The sequence below is a fragment of the Entelurus aequoreus genome, linkage group LG03, assembly GCF_033978785.1.
Source record: "Entelurus aequoreus isolate RoL-2023_Sb linkage group LG03, RoL_Eaeq_v1.1, whole genome shotgun sequence".
Taxonomy (NCBI): domain Eukaryota; kingdom Metazoa; phylum Chordata; class Actinopteri; order Syngnathiformes; family Syngnathidae; genus Entelurus; species Entelurus aequoreus.
This window is the reverse complement of record NC_084733.1, coordinates 18,314,674-18,328,553: the sequence shown is the minus strand read 5'-3', so window position 1 is coordinate 18,328,553 and position 13,880 is coordinate 18,314,674. Positions and strand designations below refer to the sequence as shown.

Below are 13,880 nucleotides of genomic sequence, written 5' to 3'. Positions count from 1 at the left end.
ATTGGCGCTCTGAACTTCTCCCTACATCCGTGTACACAGCGGCGTTTTAAAAAGTCATACATTTTACTTTTTGAAACAGATACCGATAATTTCCATATATTACATTTTAAAGCATTTATCAGTCGATAATATTGTCAGTCCGATATTATCGGACCTCCCTGATTTTGTCTGGCAGGCAGACTGTCAAGAACCACGACGCAAACGTCCGTCAGTGTTAGCGACGCAGTGGGGATGGAATTAGACAAGTGCGCTGACATCACACTTCATGACACCTGCTTGGCCAGTTTGTGTCCAGCTGGGGGATGGGAGGCATCAGAGGGAGTATTTTAGAACACTGGAGGGCGGCCATAATGATTGGCTCATAGGGAAACATTAAAAGCAGCAGGGTAATGGAAGAATGTGCAGGTAGGCAGCAGTCGCAGACACATTGAGCACTGAGATCATCAGATTGCAATGGAACCGGTTTTTAGGTCAACAGTCCTCGAAATAGCTGAATCACGCCAGCATAAGCGGTCATTGACACATGCAAAACATTTACCGTATTTTTCCATTCATTTTCTCAAAAATCGATAGTGCGCCTAATGTACGGAATAATTCTGGTTGCGCTTACCGACCTCGAAGCAATTTTATTCGGTGCGGATCATTCACAACCTTGGTTTTTTTAGAACATACACTGCAAAAAGTCAGTGTTCAAAAACAAGTTAAAAAAATACACAAATTAGGGATATTTTATTTGAACAAAGCAAAATTATTTGCCAATACAATAAGAAAATTCGGCTTGTCAAGACTTTCCAAAACAAGTAAAATTAGCTCACATGTCTTTACTGTGTATATAATTAAACAGTGTTTATGTTGTGTACAATTTATAATATGTTGTGAAAAGGAAATTTCATAATTTTTGGAAGCTCATCTTGTATTTGACATTGTTTATAGGGTTAGGCGCAATAAGTGTTCCACTTCAGCCTAAACCCTTTTGGTCTGCAACATTTTCAATTTATGAATGTACAATGGTTTGTTTATGTAAAACTGTTTGTTTATTTTGTTGACCATTGACCGAAGAAACTAACTAACTAACCTCAATGAACCCAAAAATACCTTAAAATAAGTGTATTCTCACTAATAACAAGTGCACTTTTCTTGGTAGAAAAAAAAGAGACCTTTTTGCTCAATATGTTGAAATATATTCTTAAATTAAGTACATGCTAGTGCCATTATATTGACATAATGATATGCGCTCGGCATCATGATTTTTTTTTTCATGCTTGAAGTAAGAAATGATTACTTTAAAAAAGTAGTTTTATACCTGTGAGTGTTAATGACACAGCTTTGCATCAGTTGATATTCTAGTTTCAAGCATGTTTTACTCAATATAGGTCATAAAATCTCAGCAACAAGCTGTTATATCTTACTGAGATCATTTAGGACCAAAACCCTTAAACAAGTAAAACACTCGAACATAAAATCTGCTTAGTGAGAAGAATTATCTTATCAGACAGAAAATAAGCAAATATCACCCTTATTTGAGATATTTCATCTTACTTAGATTTCAGTTTTTGCAGTGTACTCATAATCTGTTTATGCAATCAATGTTGCTCAAATGTGATGACCTTGTTAAATATAATACATTAATAATCTTATATAAAGCATTTAGCAAATTATTGCCGCCTAATCTACAACGTTTTTTTATAAGACGAGTGCAGGCTCATAACTTGAGAGGTTTTGGATATTTCTCTTTTCCGAGAGCTCAAACCACTCGTAAACGTTTTTGTGTGTCAGTGTGCGGAGTAAAACTATGGAACAAACTGGACTTGCAATGCCAAACTATTAATCGATTTAAACTATTATACAAACATCGGGTCTGGTTCAAATATAGAGATGAGGGTCTTTAATTTGACCTGCTGTTGTACTCTGTCTCAAAGTGTTAACATGTGCTCAATGTTTCCTTACCATTATTGCTATGTTGTCTATTACCATTCTTCCTACATTTATACAAATTATTGTTACAGTGTAATAATTATTGTTACCTGTAGTAATGCCACTATAATACAACATTTGTATTATAATCCTTGAACAAAGTAACAGTGAAACTCAATGGAATAATCACTGAATGGAGAACTGGGGGTGGGATTAAATAAATTATCTTCTTCCCACTCCCTTTCAGGCAAAACTGGACAATCATGCATTACATACCTTTTGCACTATATACATTTATATTATAATGTGTTGTCAACTTTGTACTTTTTTTTTTTAATGTCATTGCCTGAAATAAATAAATAAATAAATGAAATGAAAATGAAAATACATGGTGAAATTAGTGTGACCAGCAGATGGCAGTCACACATACCAGATACGTTTGGACTGCAGGTTGCCGCCTGTTCAAAAAGTACCCATAAGCAAGCAAGACCAAAACTTGAAAGATTCATTGAGAATATAAAACATTACACACGGCGTTCAAAATGTTTTCAAAATGTTTTAGTGCAACATTTGTAAGCTATGAAACCGCAATGCTTGATGGTTTTTCGGCGCATTATGGCTACCGTAGTCAGACGTACTGTGCTTCACGGGTATTGTTACAGTGTGTGTATAAGGACCCTAAAATGGCACATGTTAGGAGACATCTGGCGTTTTGTTTGGCCTTATGATGCAAAACCAACTTTTCTTACTTATCGGTTCCTGCTGATGTGTATTTTGGATCTGCATAAGTCCAGAAAATGTGCGTGCGTCCGCCATAGTCAATAAGTTACTTCTTTTCCTCTATCTTCTTGTTGAGGGGCATGCATCCTCTGCTGTTGCCATTTAGCGTATAGTTCTAACTTAATCTGTTGGTAGACTCCATATATACTTCAATACGACAAATTTGAATGCTTAAAACAAATAACGACATAGGGATCGTAAATGTAAAGTGGTAATTGTTTTTTAAAGACATCTGATCACAATCATTTTTAAAGTTAAACTCATGGCGCAGGAAGTTGAATGATGCGGACACATTTGTTAATAGATACTTTCAAATGCACTTCTGCCTTAGAGACTTTGTATCTGTAAGTGATATACAACTATAATTATTTGAGACTTGTTTATATTGACAAATGTGCTGTTTTAGACTACAATATTATTCAACGAAGGCTAGTTATTAGTACGCATGTCTAGCTTGTGTGCTATTGTACGCTTAGCTGTTGTCTAGCTGCACACTAGTAGTAGCCCATAGTCAACCATGTTTACCTTTTGTAAATAACTTCAGGAACAGACCAACATTGTGTGCTTATTGGAAGACAATAGTGTCCAGTTTTTCATAAGTAAGGACTGCTTGTATCGGAGCTAATATCGTGGGGAGTGTAAATGCAAGCCGATGTAATGCGATATTTTTTATTTTGCTGATATCATAGTGATATTTGATATCAATATCGGATTCGGACACCCTTAATAATTACCTACACCAGGAAGTTGTGTATTCGCCAGCGTCTTCTTGTCAGTTAGTTATTTAGCAACGTAACTCAAAAAGTTAAGGGCAGATTTTGATGACATTTTTAGGAAATGTTTGAAATGGGATAAGGAACTAGTAATCCAGATCATTTGTATTATGTTAACTTGAGTTTACATTACAAGGCTGAACTTCTCTTGTGTATGCTAGCTGCTCGGACAGTTTGAACTTCTGACCTTTTCGTAGCCGCTCCACAATGAAAGTGAACCCGGTGGTGCGTGGATGCAGCACGTGTTCGTATTTCGGGAGGTTGTTCTCGGAGGCAAACTTATCGCTCCTCGCTCTCGTGTTTTCTGCAAGAGATGGACGGGGCATAAAGCGGACAGCTGGAGTCACAGCAATCACATGGCAGAGCAGCACACAAGAGTATTTTCAAAAGGACTGACTTCATATACTGTAAACAATAGAGGGCAACGACTGTGATAGTATAGTACTATTGTGTTTAAATTAAACATAACAGTAGTAACAATAATAATGATAGTAGTGTTGGTTGCAGAGTGACCATGTTCTAGCAGAGGGCCAGAGACACACATATGTTAAAAAAACCAAAACAAGGATATAAACATAGCAAAGATGAGTGTTTATTAACCAAACATTTCCCTGGAACATGTAAACTATATGGTGACTCATTAGTCATATTATGTAACGCAAGAAGCTCCTTCAGGCAGCCATGGAGGACAAAAGGGACTACAGAGAGGCAGTTAATCTGGACGCAGACCTCATGTGTATCCCCCTTTAGCTTGTGATTCTTACACAAGCTTATGTGTCATTTGTAGAAGATTTAAGTCCGGCTTAAGTGCGCTTTCACCTCGCGCATGTATAAGGGTTGTTTGTTTGTCCATCCAACCTCCATTAAAACTGCATGACCATAGCCAGTGAACACAGCCCCGTTTTAACTCGGTAATTCCTCCAATACTCTGTTCTAACAGTGGTAGTTCTTTATCTAATCGCTAGGTGGAAGAATGCTGAAATCACAGGCGGAAGTTGTTCTGCAAAAACTTGGTCAACTGGACAATTGCAGCTATGATCGTTCGCTGTGTTAGCATTTCGTGTTAACATTGCGAGTCTTTCCACATTGCTCAAAAGGCTCACCATTGTCATGTGGAGCTGTGTTATTAATGTCCAACATGAAGCGCATCTTGCATCTCCACTTATCATGGCCCGCCAGCTTTTACTAGCTGATCGCAGTCTTCCTCGCGTCCCGCTGTTGTCTTTTGACATTGCTCGTGTCAAAGATTCCCCAATGAGGAGAGGTGTTATTGATGAGACAAAAGTCGAAGATGAAGTGCATTAAAAATGTGATTGTCACAACGAAGATAGCGCAGATTTGCCGCCTGTAGAATGCCTGGTGAGTATCTTTATCGATCCTCATAACATAAAAACTGAAAAAAGGATAAAAATGCCTAGTATGTAATAAATATCAGACATACAGTGCATCCGGAAAGTATTCACAGTGCTTCACTTATCCACATTTTCTTATGTTCCAGCCCTTTTCCAAAATGGAATACATTAATTTTGTTCTTAAAATTCTACAGACAATACACCATAATGACAATGTGAAAACGTTTTTAAGTTTTTTTTGAAAATGAAGCAAAAATCACATGTACATAAGTATTCAAAGACTTTGCTCAATACTTTGGTGATGCACTTTGGCAGCAACTCCAGCCTCAAGTCCTTTTGAATACGATGCCACAAGCTTGGCACACCTATCTTTGGGCAGTTTCGCTCATTCCTCTTTGCTGTGCCCTCATAGGAAACATCTCTCAACTGCATATGCCAGATATTGGTAGTTTTTTTTTTTTTTAAAGTAACGTGTTAATTACTTTCACTAGTAATTAATTACATTATTAAAAAGTAGTTCCGTTAGGAATTTAAGTACTTTTTTGGTAAAGTAACTATAATTAATTCGTTTTTGAAAGATCAGTTAGAATAATACATACTGTTGGATATAGAGAACATTCAAACCCTTTATTTACCGTAATTTCCGGACTATAAGCCGCACCTGACTATAAGCCGCACCAGCTAAATTTAGGGGAAAAGACAGATTGCTCCATATATAAGCCGCACCCGACTATAAGCCGCAGGGTTTTGATGTGTAATTACCGTAGTATATAGGGGTTCCTGCTACCACGGAGGGGATTGTCGGGACAGAGATGACTGTTTGGGAACGCAAAGCGTCCCATTTATTAACAATAAATCTTTCAATCATTCAATCATATTAACAATAAATCTTTCAATCAATCAAACTTTCACATCTTTGACATGGCGAACAGCATTCGTGCAGAATACAAATAATACAACGGTGCAAAGTAATATAAAGTGCTCGCCTGGACGTTATCAAAATAACCAGCCTACCGGTATATGAAAAGTCAGTCTTTAATCATTGTGTCATCGTCTTCCTCCTGCGTACTAAAACCACCGAAATCCTCTTTGTCGGTGTCGGAGAAGAACAGGCCGTAAATAAGCCGCACCGTTGTATAAGCCGCAGGGACCAGAACGAGGGGAAAAAGTAGCGGCTTATAGTCCGGAAATTACGGTAATTAAATCGAAAATACTGAAATTCTACGACATAGTGAATTTGCAAACAGCTAAAAAGAATATACAACAATTCTTCTCAACAAAAGAGGAGAAATATAACCTTAGAGAAAAATGTAATTTAAAACATTTGTACGCACATACAACACTTAAGACCTTTAGTATATCAGTATGTGGAATTAAATTATGAAATGGATTAAGCAAATAAATCAAACAAAGTACTAATATGATCCAATTCAAGAAACTCTTCAAACTTAAAGTGTTTACGAAGTACAAAGAAGAAGAACCATGATAAACATTCCGAATTTATTTCATCCATCCATTCATTTTCTAGATAATCTTATTTATCTCACCATATTAAAGTACCAATGATTGTCGCACACACACTATGTGTGGTGAAATTAGTCCTCTGCATTTGACCCATCACCTGGGAGGTGAGGGGAGCAGTGGGCAGCAGCGGTGGCCGCGCCCGCGAATCATTTTTGGTGATTTAACCCCCATTTCCATCCCTTGATGCTGAGTGCCAAGCAGGGAGGTAATGGGTCCCATTTTTGTAGTCTTTGGTATGACTCGGCCGGGGTTTGAACTCACAACCTACCGATCTCTAACCACTAGGCCACTGAGTAGGGAAATATAACTTACTTCACAAATGATTATTTATTGTTAATCTTAATACTTATGGAGTATATTGTGAATAAATTGAAAACAGGAAGTGAACAAAAGTGTTAGCAACTGCTATTACTCCTTTTCGAACATGTTGAATAGAGAAACTGGAAATTGTGATGTATCATGTTGTACACTACCGTTCAAAAGTTTGGGGTCACATTGAAATGTCCTTATTTTTTAAGGAAAAGCACTGTACTTTTCAATGAAGATAACTTTAAACTAGTCTTAACTTTAAAGAAATACACTCTATACATTGCTAATGTGGTAAATGACTATTCTAACTGCAAATGTCTGGTTTTTGGTGCAATATCTACATAGGTGTATAGAGGCCCATTTCCAGCAACTATCACTCCAGTGTTCTAATGGTACAATGTGTTTGCTCATTGGCTCAGAAGGCTAATTGATGATTAGAAAACCCTTGTGCAATCATGTTCACACATCTGAAAACAGTTTAGCTCGTTACAGAAGCTACAAAACTGACCTTCCTTTGAGCAGATTGAGTTTCTGGAGCATCACATTTGTGGGGTCAATTAAACGCTCAAAATGGCCAGAAAAAGAGAACTTTCATCTGAAACTCGACAGTCTATTCTTGTTCTTAGAAATGAAGGCTATTCCACAAAATTGTTTGGGTGACCCCAAACTTTTGAACGGTAGTGTATGTATGCATGTTCCAAATAAAGTAATTTTCAGAACACTAGTAACAACTAAAGGACGACTCCCTAAAACACCTGGTACTCTGCAGTTTAGTACATAACAGCCAGTATTTGAAGAAACACTAATATATTGTCAGTAAATAATCAAAACTGAGCTTCAATTACAAAGTTCTTGGAAGAAATTGCATTAAGTGTACCTAATGTTGGGCAAGTGCCACCCCCCCCCAAACCCCCTTGTCTTGCTACCAAATAAGCCTGGAGATTTAAGAGGCTTACATGCTGTATGTGCACATACATGACATTGAACATGAAAAGACCCTAAAGCTACTGCTGAATTATGATGTAACTTCACCAGACCCTTAATGACCACATGATATGCACATAGACATTCACCTTCACCTCTTATGAAGCACCACTGGACTTTGCTCGGCTTAAGGAAGGGGGACATTTATGCGCTGGTGTCACTTGTCACATCAAGAGTCTTCTCGGTGAGATGACAGTGTGGAGTCCAAGCATTTGGTTATGCATTATCGCTTACAAATTGTGTTTCCATAGCGATGTCAGGGCAAAAGGGCTCGGGCAGGTGAAAGGCCAGCGCTGGGCGAGAGTGACAATGTGAAATGCGGGCGTGTTCTCTGCCTCTTACCGGTGAGGTCGGTGCCCTCGGGAAAGAGAAGCAGCTGCAGGGGCTCTCTGATGTCGCAGAAGTAGTCGAGCATGTTCTCCATGTGCTCCTTGTCCTTCTCCCAGCGCCGATGGATGAATACAAAGCAGGCCACCTGCATGGCCCAACCTGGAACATGAAGGATTCAGTTTTACGAGAACTCATTGTACAAATGTGCAAAGTTCCGTCTCTAAACCCTTTCGCTTTATTTATGGTGGGTTTTCAGATGAGTAACTGTCCTCAAATTGATGAGGATCACTGTGAGGGTGCGCACGTCCCTCTCTCTCTCTGGCCAGGAGAGCGAGGACGCGCCTGCACAGTGACAGCGGGAGCAGCAAGCGCCCCGTCACAAAGACAATGTCAGTGTTGTGACTTGGAGAAGATAACGTTTTGAGTGGCGTGTAGTCAGATGTACACCACAACGCAAGACACGCACTCAAGAGACTCACCGGGCAACAGGCTGTTGTCAGGGCGTCACGTGGAGTCAGTCAAAAGGACGCTGCACGTTCAGATGACGCCATATAAGCACGCCCTGCGGAGGTCACATGACCAGTGGACCAGACCAAGCGGTCTTAAGGTGGACTTATTATTTATTCATGGAGTTGCTAAATATTAAATTTCGTCTGATGATGAAATGGATATATAGACATATATTGGATCATGTTTAGCATGTAATATTGTCAATTTATTATCTATATTCCGTATTTTTCGGAGTATAAGTCGCTCCGGAGTATAAGTCGCAGCGGCCGAAAATGCATAATAAAGAAGGAAAAAAACATAAGTCGCACTGGAGTATAGTGTATTACATCTGAGGTCCACTGCGGCCCATATGGACCACAGCTTAGGAGGATATTTTTTGGTGTCCCACGAGGGGGCGCTCGCGGCCCAAAAATGGGCACCTATTCAATAATACCACCTTAACATTTGACAACAAAACAAATACACAAAGCGACTCGGTAAAGAATCTCGATTTTATCTCCGACCCAACTCTGTCATGAGTCATACATGAAGTGTGTTAGTAAAACAGCTAAAATTTGTCCCATTTTGTCGACCATCGACGCTGAGATCATTATTTAGTTACGTCTTGTCTCGATTACTGTAACGTACTGTTTTCGGGTCTCCCTATGTCTAGCATTAAAAGATTGCAGTTGGTACAAAATGCATCTGCTAGACTTTTGACAAGAACAAGAAAGTTTGACAATATTACGCCTATACTGGCTCACCCTGCACTGGCTTCCTGTGCACTTAAGATGCGACTTTTAAGATTTGACTACTTACGTATAAAATACTAAACGTGTGGGGTGCGGGCGACTTAATCTGCAGTCCCTTTCCAGGGTTTCGCGTTGTTCCCGTTGGATTGAGTTTTTTGAGCCGAGGATGTCATTGTGGCTTGTGCAGCCATTTGAGACATTTGTGATTAAGGGCTATATAAGTACACTTTAATTGATTGATGTTAGGAAACACTACTTTATACCATTTCTGACATTTCCTGTAAATTACCCATACCTTTTTGAGTTATGTTGCTTGGTAAACTGACTGACTGACAAACAAACCCCGGCAAATACATACCCTCCCGGCGGAGTAACTTGCAAGCATGTTGAAATCGAAGACAACGTATAACCCTGGCTTCCTTCCCCTTTTGGATAACATTTAAAATCCCCCTACCAAAGCCAGGCACAGCCTTGAGCGCAGCCTTGAGGCAGATCTTCTCCAGGCGTAGGTAGCTGTACCTCAGCAGACAGCACCAGAGGAACATCCAGTCCAGGCGCGTGCGGTGGTTCATGATGATGACGCTGCGTTCCCCGGGGACAAACGCGTCGCCCGTGATCACCACCTTCACCCCAAACACCAGCTCCAGCAAGGACTGCAGATGGGAGGAGGATAGGAGAGATGGTGTACAATAGCATGAGGAGTTGGGCTATAATGTTAGACTTGCTAAGATATGCCAAAAACATCCTATTTTTGTTCATTTGCTACAAACTGACAAAGCAGTGATATTATTGCTAATTGATATGCTCGTATTCTTCATCTTCTCATCCCACAGTTCAATGAGTGTTGGTGTCAAACTTGGAAAAAATGCAGGAGACCAGACCAAGGACACACATAAATAAGTCGATCAGATGTATTTACCACAGGTAGGGTGAGCCAGGTAGCGACGATGCGATCGGTGATCCAGCGGTACCAGGCGGGGGACAGCAGCATGAGGGGCAAGAACGGACCCAGCATGAAAACACTCCCGAAGAAACTGGCCAAAAACAGGGTCAGCAAAAAGTACAGGCCCCGCACCGACACAGACATCTGTCAAGACAGAGAGCAATGGCATTAAATTACCAAGAGGGGAAAAGTCAAAACTAAATTAAATACAGACTAAGTAGTTCTTTCCCATGCTTCACCAAACACATGAAGGATTACGGACAGTCGTCAACGCTGAAGCCCGTTCTTCCGATGTACTGTATTTTCCCACAAACAGTGGAAAATCCAGTGCAGACATTCCTGGGGAGGAATGTAAATAGAGGAACCATTCTGACTGTGGGTAAGTAATTTTGGCTACATGGTCACTCGAGTGGCTTTAAATTCCTAAAATGTACTGTAGCATGAACGTAGCACACTTTTGACAGCTTTTCTCTGAATGCTGTCAGAAGATGTGCTGTTGGCGGTGTTAGTGGTCGGCAAATTGAGCGATTCACCGGTGGTAAAGAAATACCGTGTGGAATTGATTGTTGATTAGTTTGATTGGGATATGGGTTAATTTTATTTGCGAGCAAAAATTTGAGTTGTTGCAGTGAAACCCCGTAAGATCCGACCAAAACATTTGGTCTTACTCGCTAACATTAGCTTTTGCCGAGATATTGACATAACTTTGTTTTTCCAAACATGGGAAGAAAAGAAAGTGAGTTTGAAGGATAGTGCTGACAAGAAGAGGTGAATGATATTACAGTGTTTCCCACACATTCATTTATTTGTGGCGGCCCGCCACGAAAGAAATAAGGCCGCCACAAAAAAAAAAAAAATTTTTTTTTTTGTCCTGTCCAGCTTATCAGGCAAATCATATAGTTGATGTAGATGCCCATATCGGCTGTTCAGATTTACTTTACAAAAGAGAAGTGTAGGATCAAGATTTTTGGAGCTCTTTGTTCAGTGGGTCAGATGGTTGATGAAGCTTTGTGTCTATCTACCACCACTACTGTTTTCTGTTTATTTGTTACTGACTGTGGCAGGACACCTCTGCCTCACTTTATGTTGCTGGTAAATAATATGGTTGTAGTAGTAGGCTAAAGTTAAATTATTTAGTATGCACTAATTAAACGGGCAGAGCTTTAAGAGACATTTTAGCTTTTATATTTTTATAAGATATATTTTTTGTAAGAACCACAATTAATAAATATATTTCAGTGAATAACTTATTGTTCAAATCTGTATATAAATATGTACATAAAGTGTTGTAATTATATTGTAAAATGGATGGATGGATGGATGGATGGACGTTTAATTTTTTATTTTTTTATTTTTTTTATAATGTCCTGTCCAGCTTCTCGGGCAAATCATATAGCAGATGTAGATGCCCATATCGGCTGTTCAGATTTACTTTACAAAAGAGAAGTGTAGGATACTTCTCTTGTTGCCTTACTTGTATTTTGACTTTATTAAATGTATTTATATTATCATTTGGTGCAGCCGGGCCGGAGCAGGAGGGGATAGAAAGAGAGAAAAAGGAAGACAGAGGGGGGAATTGTGGGGACAAGAGGGGGATTAGACAGGGAGACAAAAACAACAACAGCAAACACAACAACAACAACAACAGAGCAACATCAGCAAATACGACATGTACAAATATGATGGTAAAAGTAGTAGCAAATAAGCAGTTAGCGAAAATTTTAAAAAAAATACAGAAATGACAATGAGCATTATTACACTAAAAATGGAGCAATATGAATACCAATAGAAATAGTGCTATTGATAATAAACAATACCAGTACTTTACCTTTATTATCAACAATACAATTGTTCAAATGCAACAATACGTATACGTAATGATAACTTGAGATACGAAAGAATGCAGAAAAATGGAGGGGAAGAAAGAGAAGCAACCTACATTAACCTTGTAGATTGTTATAGTAACAATAGGTTAAGCTTTGTCAGTGTGCCATGTGTTATACCCAGTTTACCCTAGGGCAACAACATTAATATATGTTTGATGAAACGTGATTATGAGCATGAGTGTATGTGTGCATATGTACTTGTATATGTACAGAATGTGTGTGTGCTTGTACAGTGAATGTATATGTACAGTATGTGTATATGTGTGTTTGAACAGTGAATGTATATGTACAGTATGTGTATATGTGTGTTTGTACAGTGAATGTATATGTACAGTATATGTATGTGTGTGTTTGTACAGTGAATGTATGTGTAGTATGTGTATGTGTGTGTTTGTACAGTGAGTGTATATGTACAGTATGTTAGATGTATGTTTTTTTTATGGATGGACGTTTAAAACAAAACTGTTATTATTAATTAGTAAGTATACATTTTTTGAGCCTTTTTAGAGAAAATCATATCACTGTAGTAAATTATGCAAATTACTCGATGATGTCATGGTGACCACGCCCATAGCCACGCCCCCACCGCCACAGGTATCTTGGCAGTTTATGGGAAACACTGTATTCATTGAATTAAAGAAATAAATAATTAAAAACATGACAGAGCGTGCGACTGACTTGACAAAGCTGTTGGAATGTAGCACGGCCAGTCTGCACCAAAACATAACTTTGTCTTGAATTTGAAAAAAAAAAAAAAATCATTTTATTTTTCACTAAAGAAGGGTTCTGTGAATGCGCATATGAAACTGGTGGGGTTCGGTACCTGCAACAAGGTTAAGAACCACTGCTCTAGACACACGAGAGCTGCGAAGGAGACAGAATGGAGAAAGTATTCGAAGAAGGTAAAAATAAAGAAGAGAAAGCTGGATTGGGTTCATACAGAATAATGTGTGTAGTATTTTATTGTCTAATACTGTATGTGTAATGAAAGAAAGTAAGGAAATGGCTGTCATTGTTTACACCACACGGCACACGCACAATTCACCAACATTGTCTTGTCATTCCACACTTTTAGCAAAAGTTAACCAAAGAGCGTGACATTGTTGTATTTGAAATAATATGACATGTGTATTAGTATTATTGTGTACTTGTGTGTACTGCATGTCTAGTTAATACAATGATTCTCAAATATTTTCTGTTACGCCCCCGCAATGAAGAAAATATTTTGCTCCCCCCCACTCCACCGTTACTAAAAATAGTATAATTTGTCTATAAAATGTATATAACTATTCCTCTGCATAACATTGTAAGCTTATTAACATTAAAGGCCAACTGAAATTACATTTTTTTATTTAAACAGGGATAGCAGATCCATTCTGTGTCATACTTGATAATTTCGCAATATTGCCATATTTTTGCTGAAAGGATTTAGTAGAGAACATCGACGATAAAGTTCGCAACTTTTGGTCGCTGATAAAAAAAGCCTTGGCTGTACCGGAAGTAGCGTGACGTCACAGGTTGAAGGGCTCCTCACATTTCCCCATTGTTTACACCAGCAGCGAGAGCGATTCGGACCGAGAAAGCGACGATTACCCCATTAATTTGAGCCAGGATGAAAGATTTGTGGATGTGGAACGTGAGAGTGAAGGACTAGGGTGCAGTGCAGGACGCATCTTTTTTCGCTCTGACCGTAACTTGGGTACAAGCTGGCTCATTGGATTACACACTCTCTCCTTTTTCTATTGTGGATCACGGATTTGTATTTTAAACCCCCTCGGATACTATATCCTCTTGAAAATGAGAGTCGAGAATGCGAAATGGACATCCACAGTGACTTTTATCTC

At 38.9% G+C, this 13,880-nt stretch overlaps 1 protein-coding gene across 1 annotated transcript in view; it reads right to left on the bottom strand.

Annotated features, from left to right (window-relative positions):
- Positions 1 to 13,880, bottom strand: part of LOC133645585 (lysocardiolipin acyltransferase 1-like) — a 36,550-nt gene that overhangs the window by 2,664 nt on the left and 20,006 nt on the right. Inside the window, exons 2-5 of the mRNA XM_062040427.1 lie at positions 10,127 to 10,294; positions 9,662 to 9,860; positions 7,979 to 8,125; positions 3,655 to 3,771 (exon numbers count right to left, since the gene is read on the bottom strand). Coding sequence (XP_061896411.1) covers positions 3,655 to 3,771; positions 7,979 to 8,125; positions 9,662 to 9,860; positions 10,127 to 10,294 — 631 coding nt within the window. The remainder of the gene's footprint in view (positions 1 to 3,654; positions 3,772 to 7,978; positions 8,126 to 9,661; positions 9,861 to 10,126; positions 10,295 to 13,880) is intronic.